Source organism: Cyprinus carpio, chromosome A23 (assembly GCF_018340385.1).
Source record: "Cyprinus carpio isolate SPL01 chromosome A23, ASM1834038v1, whole genome shotgun sequence".
Taxonomy (NCBI): domain Eukaryota; kingdom Metazoa; phylum Chordata; class Actinopteri; order Cypriniformes; family Cyprinidae; genus Cyprinus; species Cyprinus carpio.
In genome coordinates, this window is record NC_056594.1 from 10,387,518 (window position 1) to 10,407,448 (window position 19,931).

Below are 19,931 nucleotides of genomic sequence, written 5' to 3' on the forward strand. Positions count from 1 at the left end.
GAAGTAAACAGATATGTTGGTAAATTCTGAAGTGAGTGGACTACGGGGATCGACTTCTTGACTGCTTGAAGCATTATTATGGATCATATAATCATATTTTGGCCAGAAGTGAAGGTTTAAAGTTGAAAAACCTTAATGATAGATTAGTTTCTCACACACATGCAGCTTCACAAGATATTAATTGATGGACTGGAGTCATGTGGATTACTTATGGATTATTGTGATGTTTTAATAACTCTCATTCTGACGGCACCCATTCACTGCAGTGGATCCATTGGTGAGCAAGTGATGTAATGATAAATTTCTCAGAATTTGTTCCAATGTCGAAACAAACTCATTGACGTCTTGGATGGCCTGAGGGTGAGTACATTTTAACCAAATTTTCAGTTTTGGGTGAAATATTTCTTAAATAATCCTATTGACATAAGGACTAAATACATTTTAATAAAAAAATAATGCACAACAGTTACATGGTAAAAGATTTGTTTTAGTTCACTAACCCTGAATGCCAAGACTGTATGGGTCTTTGACATGGACAGCAGGATCAAGCACTTTGTAGATGACCTAAAAAAAAATTAATACAATCAAATAGCAGGACTGCATTCAAAAGTAACAATAAAAGACAGATTGAAACATATCCTTATTAAAATATCCTCAGCACACACTCACCTCTCCTTCAGTGGATGGCTCAATTTCAGAGTAGCGTTCCTCACAGATGAGCTCATCAGTAAACAACAGCGAGTGGGCAGGAACCCAAGGGAAAGTCTTGGTGCAGTTGTAGGCGTAGTAGCGATATGGCCTCCATGTACGGCCAAAATCAGACGAACGCTCAATTATCATAGCAGCAGGCCTAAACGTCTATGAAGATGCAAACACAAGGTTAAAGTCTTTAGCAGTGAAGAAGTTGGTTCACTTTTATTGAAATATATATATATATATATATTATATATATATATACACATATACACACACATATATATATATATATATATATAATATATATATATATATATATATATATATATATATATTGTACTTAACTATTACTGAAATGTATTGTTGTGCTTATGTATATCCATTTATACTGTATACATACTTTAAACTTCATGATGAGATGAGTAAAATGGAACATGGCCTCAAGATTCAGTCTAATACTGACATTCTCCTCTCCTGCACACAAACGGGTGAAAGAAAACTGAAAGTCAATTAGCTTGTATTAAGTGGAACTTATACAGTCAATTTTTGTTATATCACAAAGTTTTTTTTTTCAATTTTATTATACAGTATACACTACTTAACTGTATATAACAATGATTTGAATAATTATTAAAAAACAACACTTACTATCATCAGGTATTATTAGAATTAAAGAAAAATGAAAAATAGAAACTAATTTAATTAATTAATATACAAATCATTACAAATTATTGTGTGAAAGTAAAAAAAAATAAAAAACATTATAAATATCTTTCAGGTAGTTTAAAAAACATTTCAAATGTTTTTCAAATGTTTCCATTCTATGTTTTAGATTTTTTCAATTTGAATATACAGTATACTGTGGAAGCCTGTTTCTGCCACTAAATAAAAAATAAAACAAGGTAATTGTGACTTTTTTTCTCAGAATTGCAAGTTCATATCTCGCAATTGCGAGTTATAAAGTCAGAATTGCGTGATATAAACTCACAATTGCAGGTTATAAAGTCAAAATTGCGAGTTATAAATTGTTACAATTCATAATTGCATGATCTAAACTTGCAGTTGTGAGTTATAAAGTCAGAATTATGGGATATAAACTCAATGGGATATAAACTCACGCATGATATAAACATGCAATTGTGAGTTATAAAGTCAGAATTGCATGATATAAACATGCAATTGCGAGTTATAAAGTCAGAATTGCATGATATAATCACGCAATTGTGAGTTATAAAGTCAGAATTCCATGATATAAAACATGCAATTGTGAGTTATAAAGTCAGAATTGCATGATATAAACATGCAATTGCGAGTTATAAAGTCAGAATTGCATGATATATAAACACAATTGTGAGTTATAAAGTCAGAATTGCGAGTTATATCAGAATTGCGTGATATAAGGCACACACAATTGTGAGTTATAAAGTCAAAAACCTTGCGAGTTATAAAGTCAGAATTACATGATAAAAAACATGCAATGCATGATATAAACTCGTAATTGCGAGTTATAAAGTCAAAATTGCGAGTTATAAAGTCAGAATTGCGAGTTATAAAGTCAGAATTGTGAGTTATAAAGTCAGAATTGCATGATATAAACTCGCAATTGCGAGTTATAAAGTCAAAATTGCGAGTTATAAAGTCAGAACTGCGTGATATAAACACGAAATTGTGAGTTTATAAAGTCAGAATTGCAAGATATAAAGTCAGAAATACAAAATATAAACACGCAATTGTGAGTTATAACAATTCAGAATTGCATGATGTAAACTTGCAATTGTGAGTTATAAAGTCAGAATTATGGGATATAAACTCACAATGCAGGATATAAACTCACAATGCAAAACTCGCAATTGTGAGAAAAAAAAAAAACTCAGAATTGCGACTTTATATCTCTTTATTTCTTGCAATTCTGACTTTATAACTCAATTATTCATTCATTCATATGTTAACTTGCAACAGAAAACGAAATAAAAAATTCTGAGAAAAAAAGTTAGAATTGTGAGATAAAAAGTCGCAGTTACCTTTTTTTATATTTCATTCAGTGGCGGAAACGGGCTTCCATAGTATACATTAACATTAATGTGTACTAATAATAATTAATTTTAATAATCATTTATTTTACCACACTTATTATCATGTATTAAATAGAAACAACAACACAATAAATAAATAAATAAATATAATACATTTAATAATACATTAATAAATAGTAAATTTTTCATTACAAAATACTGAGTGAAAAACCTATTTGAAAAATTAACATGACGATTTTTCTCATGTTTTTGTTTCCCCCAAATCCTAAAACTTAAGTTTAAAATAAAAAAACTTTTAAAGTGGTCTTTTAAAGTGGGCTTTTGGGCCCTCACACACCATTTACAGACTGCCACCAGGTGAGTTCTCCTCTGCTGTCTCTTTGGTAGATGACATTCTCCACCCTGTGGCTCTTTTTGTGATGATAGGCATCGTACGGCCTCTGAGAGTCACACTTAAAGCACTTACTTACATCCTGCACACAGTCACAAGAAAGAAAGTGAAATAAATGCTCATTCTGCAAAAGTACTTAGCAATGGCTGTGCAGTCTGACGGGAGTCTCTCCACACCTTTTTTTCAGGTAAAGTTTCATTTATAACAACTTAAACCAGCATGGCTCGTGGCTCATGTAGCTTCCAAGACATACAACAGTTCCATGCCAACCTGGAAGCAGAGGAGGAGAGGGGAATATGCCTTCTGGATTCAGGTCAGAACATGAACGTTAGTGTGGACAAACGCCAGAGCACTTTGTCTAAGCCGAGTTGTTGTCATGAGCAACAAAACCTCCAGCAGTGACCTGGCTGAACCGACAGAAACACATGTATTTCTTCAGCACCCTTGAAAAGGTCACAGCAACAACCAGGAGAAGCTCAGTATCTATTTCACATCTTCACAAGCTCTGCAGGACATCGATATCAACACTATACAATATTGTGCTTACCACACACTAGACACATGCTTACCGGGCTAGTTTTGACTGTGAGCTGCCAACAATAGGATTAGAAGTGATCAACTGGATTATGAACCACATTTCTCATTCCTCTAGCGCCACTGTTAGCTGCTACTCTGTGGATTCACACAATTTAAGTGCGTGGACTGAAATAAGGGATAATAGAGATAAAGAAAGACACTTTCTAATATTTGTGGCATCCCACTCTATTTGAGAATAATTTTTTTTGATGCAAGAATGTACACATAATGATAAGGATGGTAAAGATGGTTAAGTTTAAACTTATATTTATATAAAAATAATGACCTGGATATGTCTAAATAGTCATCTTTACACTAAAAATACACCACAATTAAATTACACATTAGTTTCAATAAAATTAAGAAAATAATTGTTGACAAAAATATTTTTTTAGGGTTGTTAAGATATTTATTTAAGTTAAGTTATATTTAAGTTTAGCAAAATATGTTTTTAAATGTGGCCTTAAAATAATATTTATTGTGAGAAGTGGTTTAGAAATAATTCTCAGTTTATTTGAAAATATTTATTATTATACTAAGTGTATTCATGCAACATTATTATGGGGGTAGGGAAAAAAAGAAATTAATAAAGTAAATATTTACATTCAATAAGCCAATTATTTTATTTAGGAAACAACAATTCATCCATCCATCCATCCATCCATCCTGTAACAAGGAGTCAGAGACGTTTGGACCCCCCCAAGGAGCGGCTTCCAGACGCTCTAAACAAACTAGGAGGGGCGGTGGAGCGGAGGCGGAACAGCTGGTCTACTGGGTCCATGGTTGTGCTTGGTAGGTGAAACGCTGACATAGGAGTGGGAACAGATATCTCGGTAACGAGAGGATAGCGGGCTGCTGGATCCTAATATGCCGAAGTCTTCTGTAACAAGGAGTCAGAGACGTTCGGATCCATATGCAGTAGTTTATTATCAGAATGGTCAAACAGGCAATGATCGAAGGACAGCGTCAGGTATGTCAAGGGATATCCAAAATCAAAAACAGAAACAAGCAGAGGTCGCGGCAGGCAGCAGAGAATCACAGTCGGTATAAACAATCCAAGATAAAACACGGAAGGAACAAACACAGGGAACATGCTCGGAAATGCCAGAAAGAACTAAATAAGACTTCGCAATGTGAGTGTGGATGAGTGCAACCTTTATAGTGTCACTGATGGGAAACAGGTGAGGTTCAATAATGAGTTCCTAGGCAGGGGTTTATGGAAAATGAAGTCCAGGGTGTACTGTGTTGTGTGAAAGTCTGTGTGATGAATAAACGGATGTGCAGTGACCGGATCATGACATATATTCATCCATCCATCCTGATTCATTCATATGCACTTTTTGACATTAATTCAGATATTAATAATAAATAACACCACACTCAATCAAAAATATCAACTATTCATCCATCCATCCTGATTCATTCATATGCACTTTTTGATATTAATAATAAATAACAGCACAGTCAATTAAAACTAGCATTTCCATTTGACACTCTTGACAGATAGCCTGACTACGTCAGACTTCGTACTTCCGCACAATTTCAGTTCGCTTCTGTACTAAGTCTGAGATAGCAAACCAGCTCCCAGAATTTCTCCGGCTCCGCACCAGCCATCCAACCAACGAACAGAGGGCAGGCTGAGAGCCGTGACGTAGACGCTAAGCGCCTAATTTAAGATTGTAGTTTAGGTTAGGGAAATCGAAAACGACAGCGGACATGGAGACACGGGAAGCTGTTTGCTCTGTTGTGGAGAATATTCCAGGCATTTGCCAACTGAAGCCCGAACAAGAAGAGTGTTTGTTTCACATTTTGAATGGAGGTGATGTTGTGGCCCTACTCCCGACAGATTTTGGGAAAAGTTTAATTTATCAACTGTTACCGATTGTCAGCGAGAAACTGGGGAGGCCAAAGTCCGACAAGGCGATAATTGTGATTGTGTCCCCCTTGGTTGCTCTCATCTAGGATCAGGTTAAGGAGGCAGCAAAACTGCTGTGTGCTGCACAGTTTGGAATGCACAATTATCGAGAAATCATGGAGGGGAATTTCAGCCTTATTTTTGGTAGCCCTGAATCCTGGATTCTCAATCCAAAATGGCAAGCTATGTTGGCATCAACCCTATACCAAGACAACCTCATCGCCATTGTCATTGATGAGGCACACGTCGCATACAAATGGTGAGTTTGCATATACGGGTTTGGTTATTAACTTCAACAAGTTAGTTTATTTCAGTTCGAGGTAGCTGAGCCGGCGCATAACACACGTCATAACCAAACGTTATGTGATTGGCTTACAGGTACACCAATGATTTTAAACTTCAGACAAGCACCCCCCCCCATGAGAAAGTAAACGCTTGTCAATTATGCCCTTCCAGACTCTGTCTACGAAGCAAAGCGAAGTACATCACATCACATACTGTACATCACATCACAAACAGAAATATGGAGAACTCTGCAGACACCCTACTGACAAACAAATTGTCAGACTGCTGACAGGTAGCACCTGCACTGAGGACAAAATGGGTGTTAACTCTCCCTGTCTAGGATGTATGGTGCCTCCAGGCAGTTGAACAGTTTATCATTTTTATGCACCCAAAACGCTTTAATAAGGGGAACATACACAGAACCATTTTAAAAAGACATTCATATAACATTAAACAGTCAATGAAAATACATTTTATGAGGAGAGAAAAGAGTGCTTTATAGACACCTGGAGGAAAAGGGAGGAGTAATGATTCAGGATAGAAGAGGAAAAGCAAACAGAGGTAGATGAATACAAGGTATTTTAAATTACACATGCATTGAACAGAAAAGCCTTAGGCTGCATATTTTACTTCAGTAAAAGAGGTGTGGCTCACTGAGCCGCACACATGCAAGAGAGCAGTGTGTACAGTTATCTAACAAGTGTGCAAGTGTATAGCGGGGGGGGGTTGCCTTCATTTTTGTGGGGGGGGGGGGGGTTGGGGTTTATTCATTTTGAGGATCAAAAGTCCCTACAAGGATAGTAAAAAAATTAAATGAAATCACTTATATTGTGGCGACCGAAAAAACAGTTTTAACGTTTTAAAGTTGTGAAGGAACAGTTAGATGAGCTAGCAGATGACAGATTTTTGGGTGAACAATCTTTTTAATTAAAGTCCTAAAATTTCCAAACAGTGGAAGTCAATGGATGGAAAATCCTTGCCATGACAGAAAAACGTCATGCTTAACTAAAATCAACAACAGTGACATTTTGATGAATGGTAAGTTTTCGTATATGCAAATTTACCTCACATTAAAAAAAAAAAAACCTTCTAAAGGGCCTGCATGCATGAGCACATCTATCTCCATATGACAAATAATTTTCATGAGCACAGGGCAAGGCCATACATGCAGGAGCAGAGAGCATGGTTTACACAGCATGAGATCATGTTTCTGTGTCTATATGAAAGAGAAACAATGGTTCAGGAATACTATTGAGTTTACCTGCAAATGACTGACAATGCAGTACTGCTCAGGCCCATCCAGGCCACAGGTGGAGGTGGCAGTAAGATTAATAGCTCGGCCAATCAGAAGGTTTCCCGTTGCCGGATAACAGCTACCTTCCATGCAGGCGTGTGGGGTGGAGGGCAGCTCCTGAGCCACAACTGGAAGAACTTGAGAGGAAACAGACAGGAAGTGGAGGTCATTAGCTAATTATAATTTGTTTGGATAATTTTTAAATAAATAAATTATGTATTACTACATTTTCGCTGTTATGTGTAATATGAAAATATATTTGAAGGGCTGCATCTCATGTATGTTTATTATAGTCAAACTGAAGGTGGTGCACAATGACTTGTGGGTAAATGTCCCTTTCTACTTGCTGCAAAGTGACTTCTGATATACACGTTCCCTATGCTTTTTGCAGTGCCTTTTGGACATATTGACTGCAAATTCTCTTAAGACGACCAAATATCCTACAAAGTCTACAACTGTGTGACTGGAATGGACCTTTGTTTCTAAGGGAGTGGTGAATGCAATTGATCCACAGCAAGATAAAGTAAAAGCTCCAGCATCAGTTCTTCCTGACCCACACTTTCCCTTCTATAACACCACATATGACACATTCCAATGACTGGATGGCATTGCTTCTGTTTGATGACCTCGTGCAGCTCACGTTCCCATCCAGGTGGCAGAATCAAAGACTGAGGGTTTAGTTTTCTCACTGAGTCATGTAAATAACTGACTTTGTTCCACATAGCTACTTCTGCATAGGTAGGACTCAAAATACACTGTGTTTGCCTTTCAAAATCCACACTTCATCATAGGGTTATCAGACATTGTCAAATCCAGATGTATGGGTGGTCTTGAATGGATTTCAAACATATATTTTTAACTTTGTGGAACTATCAATACAGAGGACTAGCACGTTACCACACCCTCAAATGATACCAGCTCATAATGGTTCAGGATTTGATACATCTCAGTGTGTTTGAGCTCTTTATCATTGCTTTATCATTACAATACACAGGTCATGGCGGCATGTGACATCTGTGGTTCAACCTTAATGTTATGAAGCTATGAGAAAAGTTTCTGTGCGCAAAGAAAACAAAAATAACCTCTGCTGGCAAACAAAGCACAGCACATGAGTGTTCTACGTCAGAGTGCTGGGTCCTGCGTCAGCAGCACTACACGCATGCATCGTGGTACTCTCTACTGACACGCAAGAGAAGAAATTGTTGAATAATTTTTGTTTTCTTTGCACACAAAACATATTCTCATAGCTTCATAACATTTAGGTTGAACCACAGATGTCCTATTTTAACGATGTCCTTACCACCTTTCTGGGCCTTGAATGTGGTAGTTACATTGCTGTCTATGCAGGGTCACAATGCTCTTGGATTTTATCAAAAATATCTTAATATATTATTTATAGTTATAATAAGTAAATAAATAAACAAATACATTCCAGAATGTAAATTCTTATAAACAAGATCACGAACAAGCATCTTTTATGTCGAGGCAGGTTTCCCCCCCGGTATTCTCTAACACCCATAAATTACATAAGCTACCGCAACCCTCTAACTTTAAAAACACACACGGATTCAAGACAAACATCTGGCCGAAGACACAACAACGTCTCCGTTTCCAGAGGCAGATGAGCATCTGGAAAGTGACAACAGTACAGGAATGCCAAGCCAGGAAGATGTCATTCATTAAGAGAAAAATCCCAGGTGTAAAAGTATATCACACAGGTCTTACAAAATACCCATCGGTAACTAAGGAATGGCATTCCACAAACATTTAACGACAAGCCACCACATGTGTTGCACTGCATGTAACAAGGTAGCTGAGACCACAGCAGAAGAGACTAATGTGTCTCCAAACAATATGATTATGATTACTAGGAATGCATGACATTTTAGAGCCATTTCATTTTTCTGACCACATTAATGATTTTTTTTAAACTTGCAGTTAATGGTCAGTATTGGATATTAATATGTGCTCAATATGAATATGCAATTTTCATACTGTATATTATAATGTTATGATGCCTTAATTAATAAGTGGACTTATGCACTGTAATTCAGGAATAAAAGGTGGGCTACCATAGACAATGCACTGTCAAACCCAGAACTAGAATGTGAAGAAAAAAAAATCATTTAGTGAACCTGCAGGTACAGACAAAGCAAGGCAGCTATAAAGTCAAACAATCACAATTGAATACTTGGCAGATCACAACTACAATTCCTCCATATCCATATCGAACTGATAATAGTACAATAAAGGGCTTATGAAGGAGTATATGCACCCCAAAGCTGGCAGACCTATAGGATATGGTCTACATGCAGTTTATTCCAAAATAGGCCAGAGTTCACAAACTACACATGCTGTAAGACACATAGAGACATTCCATTACAATGGCAGATGCTCACACACCTTGATCATATTCCTTGTACAATCAGTCTCACTGACCTACATCGAGTCAAGAAGAGTACAATGGGCACAGAGCCCAAAGCTTCGGATAATGAACTTGTACCTGAGCCAGCAAAATACTGTAAACCACAAGTCCATGTTATCTCTGATGATTAGCACTTGAATTCCTGAGAAGCCGTGGACAAACTTATTCAGGTGTCCATCTTCCGTTATTAAGTTCTAGTGTACCTTGGGTGTAAATGGAATGAAGGAAGCAAATAAACAAACAAACGTCCTCTCATTCAGATTTTTATATTGACCTGCGACATGCCATCGACTTTTAATCCCATGGACTGATGAGAATACGACTTGGCTAATGCTTACAATTCATGAATAATGGACAGTAAGAGGAGAGACAGGAAACAATAGGAGAGGGGAATGAGAAATGTTCAAGAACATTTTCAATAGCATTTCAGCTCATTAGAAATGCATCACACTATTAGTTTGTTATAAAGCTATTTTTCAGAATTCTAAAATGGTATATTAAATCATTAAATTAAAATGACACATCTACACACACTTTCAAATCTAAAAAAACTTTAATGTACAATATCTTGTGTTCGTTACAACAATACATTCCTTGAGTACATATAAAAAGTACAACAGCATACATAAACAATCTATCAACAGAACCACTTCATTAAATTTGTAGAAATTTCATCACAGTAAACAAAATCAAAATGACACTGTCAAATCAAAGAGGAAGGACAAAAGAAATTTCATCACAGTAAAAAAATAAAGGAAATTTTAAATTCTAAACAGAACCACTTCATTAAATTTGTAGAAATTTCATCACAGTAAAAAAATAAAGGAAATTTTAAATTCTACCAGAAAGACTCAGGAGGTGAAGATAAATCTCAAAAGTATTTATTTACAAAACTGATACAAAGAACAGAAAATTAAATACCCACCAGACTAAGTATTTCCTAGAAGATCCTAGAACATGTGAACAAAAGTAAAGAAAATATGTTTAATTAGTCATAATTAAGGTGAGAATAACAAGTGTTAAAAAAAGTAACAGATTGTAGATAAAGTTTTAGCTTATATAGTAAAGGAGATGAACCACAAAGGCCTCAGAGAGAGAGAGGCCATGATAGGCCAAATAGTGATAAAGGCCACGATAGGCCAAATAAAGATAGAGGCCACGATAGACTGCACAGAGATAGGCTACAGGAGGAAAGGCCCCGATAGACCACAGGAGAAAGACCTTAATATCCAGCCTGAGAAAGACAGGCCACAGGAAGAAATGCCGCAAAGATAGGCAACAGAGGGGAAGGCCGGAAATACAGGCTGTAGAAAGAAAGGCTAGGTAAGTTAAGCCGCAGATAGTAAACCATAGAGCTAGTTAGAAGTAATATGAATAGGTATTTCACCACCATCAGTAACTGCATATGGATTACCTTGAGGACAACTTGAAATTATTTGCTGAGCCTTTGAGATGATTTGTGGTTCAGGTCTAATGTAAGATTTGAATGCGGAGGATGACCATTTGCCCAGTAACTTGATTGTTAATGTTAGACCTCCGCATTCAGCAGCAGTTGTGGCTGCCACAATCCTAAAGGAATGGCTGGTGTAGTATTGAAGTAGTGACAGACCGCAGCTTTCTAAAACAGTGGCTAAATGAGAGCTGAACCAGGCCTTAGTTATGGGTGTTATGCACTGTTAGGTAAAATAAATAAAGGAGAGTAAAAAAGAAGTGCAGAGACAAATTTTACGATATCTAATCATGGAGTAATAAGGGCAGAACTGGTAATAATTTTTATATAGAGACAATGTGACACTTGATCCTATCAAGTCGTTCTTGGAGTGCTTAAGGAAAATGGTAAAGAAATTAGGTGAAAAACAAATATCTGAAAGAGACAAATCTTGTGAAGATTCAAAACGCTTAGATTCAGACGTACATTCCAGAAGACATTAAGAGTCCAGAATTTGAGATCGGACAAGCACTCTTTGTCTAAGTGGATCAAACCATATAGATTTGGTATGGAATGAGCTAAGCTTAACAGACGAAAGATAAAAGATCTGTCTTGGGGAATTATACTCAAGGCGTTATCAGCCAAAGCGTAATGCAGAGAAAAATGTTCTGAGGGGATACATTCATTAACGCCTGCTGTGAAATTGGAATGGGAAGAAGACATGTCAAATGTTAACCGTTCTTTCTCTGAATATTTGTGGGTGGCGACTCAGAGCGAATTAACGCAAAAAAAGACTAAATGGAGGAGATGAGAGTGGACCGATTACATAACCTTTATTAACTTCTTTCTCGAGCAAAGCGGAGAACATGTCTGGTTCAGCGAGAGCAGATTATAAATTTTTTGCTACAAAAGTAGTAGAGAGAGGGAAAAGAACTCCTACCCGAAACCCTTGGGAAAGACCAGTAATTAAGAAATAAACGAAAAGTGGCTTGGGATGAGAAGAGAGATAGGAAGAAAGTACTGAGCCATTGATTAGATTAGATGTTGATTCGCACGGGACTATTATTATCACAGGACCTCGGTGTTCAGCGAAATATGGTAGTTCTTTTGCGGGGGAATTTTTACTTTACAAATTACAGACATGGCCGATTGATTATTTAACATTAAATGTTAAATAATACAAATATATCTAATCCCATTTGATTAACTAATGTCTTTGCTGCTGACCTTTGATGATCCAGTTCAACCGTACTAATAAGCAAAAATGATTTTAGATAAACTAACAATCGTGCTACTGTTTTTTTTATTGCTGAAGAGTGTTGAACTTTCTTCTCCTGTGTTCTACTGTACAGACATGAATTTACTTTTCCTTCTGCCTGAGGTTTATTCATTACACTTTTTGGTGTGAAAGGGCTTTTACATTTGCTATAAATAGAACTTCTTATATTAAAAACAATCAAGCCCTGCACAGCTTAAAGCTTAATTTTGGGTCACCAAAGGCACGGCCACAACATATACTGGAGTGCTACTTACATGGCTATTGCTCCAACTAAAGCTGCATAATTTTACTGTTCAGAACATCCTTAGATTGGGAGCGGACCTACAGTATGATGTCTAAACATGCCGTCTGGGTAGGCAGTTCACTAGGGTTTGGAACAGAGCCAATGTTGCACTGTTTTTCCATTTTCCATCCATTCCAATCCAAGTCATTTAATCATTTAAGTGAAGTACTTTCAACAGGGAAAATACATTTAGTTATCTAGCTAAATGACTGAGCATATAAGGATCCTGATAAAGTAATAAATGCATTTATAATTGCACTGTGCTACAATGAGAATAATGGGCCAGACTTAGTGTGTTGATCCCCCTCTCAATCACTTGTCAAAACTAATGGCCATCCTCAGCACTGCACTCATTCCATTCTCAGTCAAGCACCCTGCTAATGAAATCATGCTCTCCACTCTTATTCTCCACTTCTCTACCTCTTGTTCAGTTTTCACTCTTTCATTTGATTCAATGCATATAGCACAGAGTGAAATTGACTTGATTTTAAATGTGCATCCTCTGCAGGAGCACCAGTCTACATGTCAGAAGCATGTGTTAAAACTGTAAGCCCATCAAATTAGAGCTGTCATGATTAAGAAAAAGCATTCAAACACCTCACTTGGAAAAGCAGTGCATGTTTAGGGTGGTCCCTCCAGAGACTTGTAATCTCTCAGTGTTGTGCTAACATAGACAGAACTTTTCCTTGTCATGTTTAGCAGAGTTTGCCACAGGTGTACGGTTTCCTCTCCATAATGCATATACCTTTCATTATGAAACACAAAGGACACAAGGACAAGCAAACACAATGCCCCTGATTACTTCTCTTCAGAGAGAAAAATGGCAGGCACTGATGCTAAAGAAGAGAGAGGGGTAACAGGATGGTCATGTCACGTTTGCTTAAGACTAGATTGTTTTGTGTTGAAAAGGGCTCTCGTGGGAGTTTCTGTGAAAGACCTCCCGGGTGGGGGGCAGGTTGGGGACTGTGCGTTTGAACTTCACTTTGTTTAAGAAGCTTATCCCCGTTCACCTCACTGGAGAGTCAGACTTTGATAATCACATGGGATTGTTTGTGTTGTCATCAGTCATTTTATGATCCCACCTTAAGCTTTTTATCTGACATCTGGAAAGTAAAGACATGACCACCATACTCTAGTATATGCAGAAATCTGTTCAATTTAAGATGGGACTTACCCAGAAGGAGAACACTGAAATATCTGGCCATCACCAAGGGCTGTCAAACAATCATGAGTAGATGATTTCCAGGAGCCTAAAAGTATGAAAAAAATAAGAAAAGATGACACTGTAAAATCAAATAAAAATTACAAAGAAAAATCACAGTCCTTAAAATCAAACCTAGACCATCATAGCACACTAAGGTATGATGCCTCTCAGAAAAAGAGCACAACATGACACTGTCAAATCAAAGAGGAAGGACAAAAGACACATATAAAGTGAATAACAGGATTAAGACAGTATTTACAGACCCCAAAACTGACTGGTAAAGCCAGCATGACCTGCACATCACCTTCATCTGTACAGACCAACCAAAGCACAGTCTCTGATTCTTTATCTAAATCCTTATATGTAAAATACAATAAACATACAGTACTCACAGAAACTCATAAGTTGTTAATTATCCTCTGGAAAGGTTTTTCTCAGAAAAGCTCCCTTGGAGGGACAAAAAGAGAGAGACTGGTGTGTGTGTGTGTGTGTGTGTGTGTGTGTGTGTGTGTGTGTGTGTGTGTGTGTGTGTGTGTGTGTGTGTGTGTGTGTGTGTGTGTGTGTGAAAGATTCTGTGTGTAAACAAGTGTGAGTGTGTAAAGTTAAGAATGCAAAAAAATGTAAAAATCCTTTATAGGCACAACAGGCCTTTCCGGACAAAAACAGAAGGACCTGCTTAAGCCAATCAGAGTGGATGGAAAATGGTTCCCCCGCCTTCAGCGCAGCAATGTGGTGAATGGAGAGCGATTCTTATTAAAATGCAGCTGTCACTCAGAAAGCCACTGTGTTAAAGGGGGAGCCGGTCTCCATGCTGATGGAATGCACTGAACCATTCTTTAAGGGGGCATTGAACTGGTTAAGGGGTACAGAGGGGAGGGCAGTGATGCTTTGGCTTTCTCTGACCACACCCTCTTCTCTTCCAATACAACTCACAATCGGAACAGAAGGAAAAACTTGAAAGAGATGCTGAGCTGAACTGAACACTTTGTTGAAAGGAAACATAAAAACACCATATATCCCTGGAGGAGTTATGTATTTCTTTAAATTTAGTTCATAAATATTTGTTCTGTTAGCCCACCTGGACCAAAAAATATGTTAAAACAAACATAAAAATGCAATCAATCAATCAATCAATCAATCAATCAATCAATCAATAAACCTTTATTTATTTCATATAAACCTCAAAACTTTACCTGCCAGTCAGCTAGATAGCGTTATCTTGTTAACATTTAAATCAGAGTTTAAACAGTGTTCAATATGTTTACGTTAGAACTAACACAGATGAAATATTACAGAGATCAATATTAATGTATAACATATTAAAACACTCCTTACACACTAAATAAAGATACTAAACTGACGTTGGTCTTCAGTGTTCAATAGGCTGCCACGATGTCTGAGATAGCAACTTATGTACAACACACACAGCTGTTAAGAAAGCAGTTTAATGACTTTATACCAAGTCAACAGTCAACATGAACATACTGTTTAGTGTCATACAGAACAGAACAGAACAGAACAGAATAGAATAGAATAGAATAGAATAGAATAGAATAGAATAGAAATGTGAAAATATATACTTTTAGGGGTACAACTGCTTGTCACTGAGATTGAATTGGTTGGATTGGTTATTTGTTTTAAATCACTCACATAACTATAAATGTGACATTCTAAAAAGAGTATGCAAGAGACTTTAGAATCAGCTTCGTTCAGAATAGAAGACAGATATGCTCTCATTCACACACAAAGACAAGTGTGTGTATGGGACAAGAAATTGAAAATTTATCTGATTTGACTGCTTTTCATGGCATTAACATTTGTCATGTCTAGCTGTATGAAACCATACAGGCATCTACTACAGATAATTGAGCATGCCTGCTGTATGAATATAATCACTTGGTGTAAGAAAGAAACTGAATTTTAATGCAGGACTGCAGGTTCTGGCTTCTGTGCTTGGTTTAAAAACCATCTATCATCAAGGTTAATCTCTAACCAGACACTCCCTCTGGCTTTTTCCAGCTGAGCCTTCAGTCAAAAATAAACAACACTAAACAACCTCTGGCTTTTTCCAGAGTAAGACCAAACAGTAGCCAACTGTAAACCTCTGCTTACCTTCAGTCACAGAGCAACTGCACTTCCTAATATTTCCCTTTTCCGTAAAACACAATAAAAAAAAAAAATAAAAAAAAAATTGAGTTAATACAAAATTCAATCAATTAATTAGTTAATAAATTGGTTGATTATACTAATCTTATGTCATTACGCTAATATATCAAATGATCACCAAATGTAACATTTCCTTGCCTGAATTACTTATTTTGTAATTATGTTTTGTAATTATATAATTATATTGGTGAGTTATTATAATTAGTTATTTGGTGATGGCACAGGCAGTCAGGAAAACGTTATTGTAGCTTAAACTCATGACATTTTTTCATATAAACGGAACGCAAAAGCTGCTTTCTTCTCATACAACAAAAAGGCATGTGAAAGTTTAGTTAAAACTTTGCCTGGTGAATGACCTGAAAAAGGATGCAGATCCCTGATTTAAGAACAATCACCAATCAGTCTCCCTGACAAGGTTTCACATCATCACATCAATCGCATCAAAACGTCAGTGTTGGCTGAGTATAAGAGGGAATCATTGAAAGTTTGTGAAAAATTTCTAAGAAGTGCCATAAAAGAAACAGCTTTTCATGACATTAAAATTTTTGGGTGAACTATCCCTTTAAGAATGTGCATGTTTTTTATGTTCATGTTAACTAATAAATCATTAAAAATCATTTATAGATCATTTAATGACAATGGATTATGGAAATTCCAGAAAACTGACATTCCTAATGCACACAAAGCCATGCCTTCATGTAACAGTATAGAAGTATGTTTCTTTCATTTGGTGTGTGCAGGAGGAGGAGAATCCTGAGGAGACACAGTATGTGCATGATCAAAGAACCAATTACATGTTACAGAATTACTCATGTTGCACTTGATGATCACCTTTGAACTTCCACAGAATAAAAGATTAAGAAGAAGACCAGGTCTTCCCGAGAGGGTCATTCCAGAAGGTTCAGTAAAGTGACGAGTTGTGTTCCGGAACTAATTCCCTGCATTCCTCTTAGAATGCCGGAGAGAGCTACAGTACATTACTCCCCACACTGATGTAAACGAGGGCACTTGATACCAATACCAGTAGAATCACACCATTCTCAATATTAAAATTTCTAGTATTTTTAATTAAGTAAACATTTAAACAAATAAATTGTAATTTATTAATATTTAATTATTTGTAATTGCAGTTAACTCTATAAAGTCTACTGTATCCTATTTAATATGTGAATATCTATGGCCTCTAAATATAAACATGATCAAAACATTGTGGTACACCGTACTTCTACATGCTATCTGTCATCTGATTGATATTTTATATTTTTTTTTTAGCAAGTAAAAGACCTTCTAGTATAATTCTAAATTATACTAGAGAAATCTTTCTGCTGAGAAATATTTTAAATATAAATGATTATGAATAATTTTAAATATAAATGTACAATTACATTGTTATTAATACTTCAAGATGAATTCTTACTGGACTGAAGTATGTTAGGTTTACTTGATTATCCATACATCATTTTTTTTGTACTAATCCATATTATTGGGAGATATAGGGTGCTGCTTATATTTATATGCATTTTATAGTTGTGTGCTATTCTAGTCTGCTATTCTTTTATAAAGATTTTATTGATTTATATTACAAGCAATCAGAATTTCTTACTTTTTATCATTTAAATATCAGCAACTGCACCAAACTGCATATTTTTCTTCTTTCTCAATTTTCTCAATCTGCATATTTTTTTCTGAATTAGTGTGTGCTTGAGTGTGAACTCTATACTATAACATATAAGCCATAAAAGCCTTATTTTTTTTTAATTACTTTTAATATTTAAAGTGCACAGTGAACTGATTTCTCTGACTATACTGCATATGTCAGGCTACACAAGGTCGCTTTACGGGGTTAAGTATGTTCATGTTTGGTTTTAGAGAGCTTAGTAGAGCAATACAGGTTACTGAATCAAAATAATGGTATTTTTGTATTTCAGTATTGACGTTACCAAATGTTACCAAATACCTGTACTTTAATCTTTACTACAACATGTTATGCAAAATATGGCACTGACTGCACATTAATATTATATTCCCTATGATTGTAATGGCATTGTGACTCATAGCAATTCACTTTATAAAAACATTTAAGTACACCAGCAAGAAATCACACAGGCTTTTAGGTACTGTGTATACAGTATTTGCCAATTCAGTTTAATATGCATGCAGAACACCAAATTCCATCATAATTTCATCATGTCTGACAGTGAAGAATACCTCAACTGACTGATGAGACTGCTCATGTAGGAGAGTTTAAATAATCAGTCTTTATTAATTCAGACCAAACCACTTCAAGGTCAATGCCATGCTGACATGATGGGACAAAACAACTGTCAGTCTCAGTGGTTTCTAAATATTTAGAATGAAAACGAAAGAATCACATTCTTGACATCATCATGTGACATCACACTCATTAACTCCAATTATACTGTGGACTTCACAAGCAAGCTGTCACAGTGACAAGTACATTTTGTGAAAAGACAGAATGCACTAGGAAAGTTCAAGGGGTAGTTCAATCAAAATGAAAATTCTGTCATCATTTCTAAACCTGTATGAGTATCATTCCTTTGCAGAGTACACAAGAAGATATTTTGATAAACTGTGGTGACCAAACTGTTTTGTCTTCCGATGTAAAGACAACAAAAACAGAGTCATTGCTCAAAACATCTTCTTTTATGTTCAACAGAAGAAAGAAAACACTTTGGAAATGGCATGTGGATGAGCAAATTATGACAGTGTATGACAGTTTTGGAGATTTTGGAAATATAACATACACTCTGAAGATTTTTTTATATAATCTTATAACAACCAATAAGAAAACAACATTCATTTCTTAAATGCATCAGCTATACTGTATGCAAATTGTTGCATTACTTGGGGTCTCAGATAGCCCAGATATTATACATTATTAAATGCCTTATAATCAGTACTCAGTATATTGTAATTTATGGCTGTAGCTGATGTACACACTGAGCTTTGTCATTCATCTAGTAGTTAAACACTGTCAATTTATTATTTTATTTTATGTTCTTTCATTATTTTTCTGCAGTGTGTTTTAGAAAATGTCATTAGAACATCAATGTCTGGTCATTTATCTTTTCATTGCCACTGTAATGAAACTGATTTTGATGACAGATCTCCATCTACAGTCCCACATGACCAATAAAATGCCTCTCTTTCTCTGTCAGAGCATGCTTTTCTATTACAATCCTATCGTTTTCATAACGAGTTTGTGCACTTCAGACAGAAGTTCAACTTCAGACAAAACGCTTCTACCCTTATTGTCTTCCACAATATCTAATCAATCGTATTGGTATAGTAAACACATAAACATGAAACAAGTGTAGTAGTAAAATAAAAGAATCAACGGGAAATGTGCAGCACTGCACTTGAAATCAGAAGTTCATATAAATTGTGGCTTCCCAGTTTATATGTGCAACATACTAAGAGTTTAATCTTTTAAAAATAAGATTAAAACCGGTAAAAGTGCATGTAAATGAATCAAAGTACAAAGTTAGACAGCAGAGATTTAACTCTTACCTGTGGGTTGACTCTCATAAGCAGCAGCAGCAGCGCTCCTCTCGCGAGCAGCGCGTTCACCTGTTTATATACAAACTAAGCTCACTTCTGAAGGTGGAGTCCACGCGGTTTTTCCTCGCGCTGTATTAAACAGGTAACTGTGTTTGTATGACAACGTCATGGCTTGTGTTTTACATAGTCCTCAAATGACACGTTTAATGTATACGCCCGTTTGTAACTTTATGGTGATCTTGTAAATAAGGAGACAGTCTCCACTGCGTTTGTTTTTTAGTCATTTTGTAGTCATGTTCTAGTTTTATTTAATAGTTAAGCGTCCAGGTTTAAATAACGTTTTCCTAATTAAAGGCCTTTAAAACGTATTAAGTTCTCTTAAATTCAGTTTTGGTGGATTTAAAATGTTTTTGGTTACCGCAAAAATTTCTCC

General features: G+C 36.0%; 1 protein-coding gene across 2 annotated transcripts in view; it reads right to left on the reverse strand.

Moving 5' to 3' along the window:
* LOC109066020 (laminin subunit beta-1-like) overlaps nt 1–19,583 on the reverse strand; it is a 38,927-nt gene extending 19,344 nt beyond the window's left edge. The window contains exons 1-7 of one of the 2 annotated variants that reach the window (XM_042713032.1): nt 19,508–19,583; nt 13,781–13,856; nt 7,158–7,327; nt 3,067–3,202; nt 1,097–1,170; nt 670–858; nt 501–564 (exon numbers count right to left, since the gene is read on the reverse strand). In XM_042713032.1, coding sequence (XP_042568966.1) covers nt 501–564; nt 670–858; nt 1,097–1,170; nt 3,067–3,202; nt 7,158–7,327; nt 13,781–13,811 — 664 coding nt within the window. In that variant the 5' untranslated portion in view covers nt 13,812–13,856; nt 19,508–19,583. Of the gene's footprint in view, nt 1–500; nt 565–669; nt 859–1,096; nt 1,171–3,066; nt 3,203–7,157; nt 7,328–13,780; nt 13,857–14,202; nt 14,353–19,507 lie in introns of those variants that run through there. The other variant, XM_042713031.1, reaches the window with a different exon arrangement.
* Nucleotides 19,584–19,931: the final 348 nt, after the last annotated feature.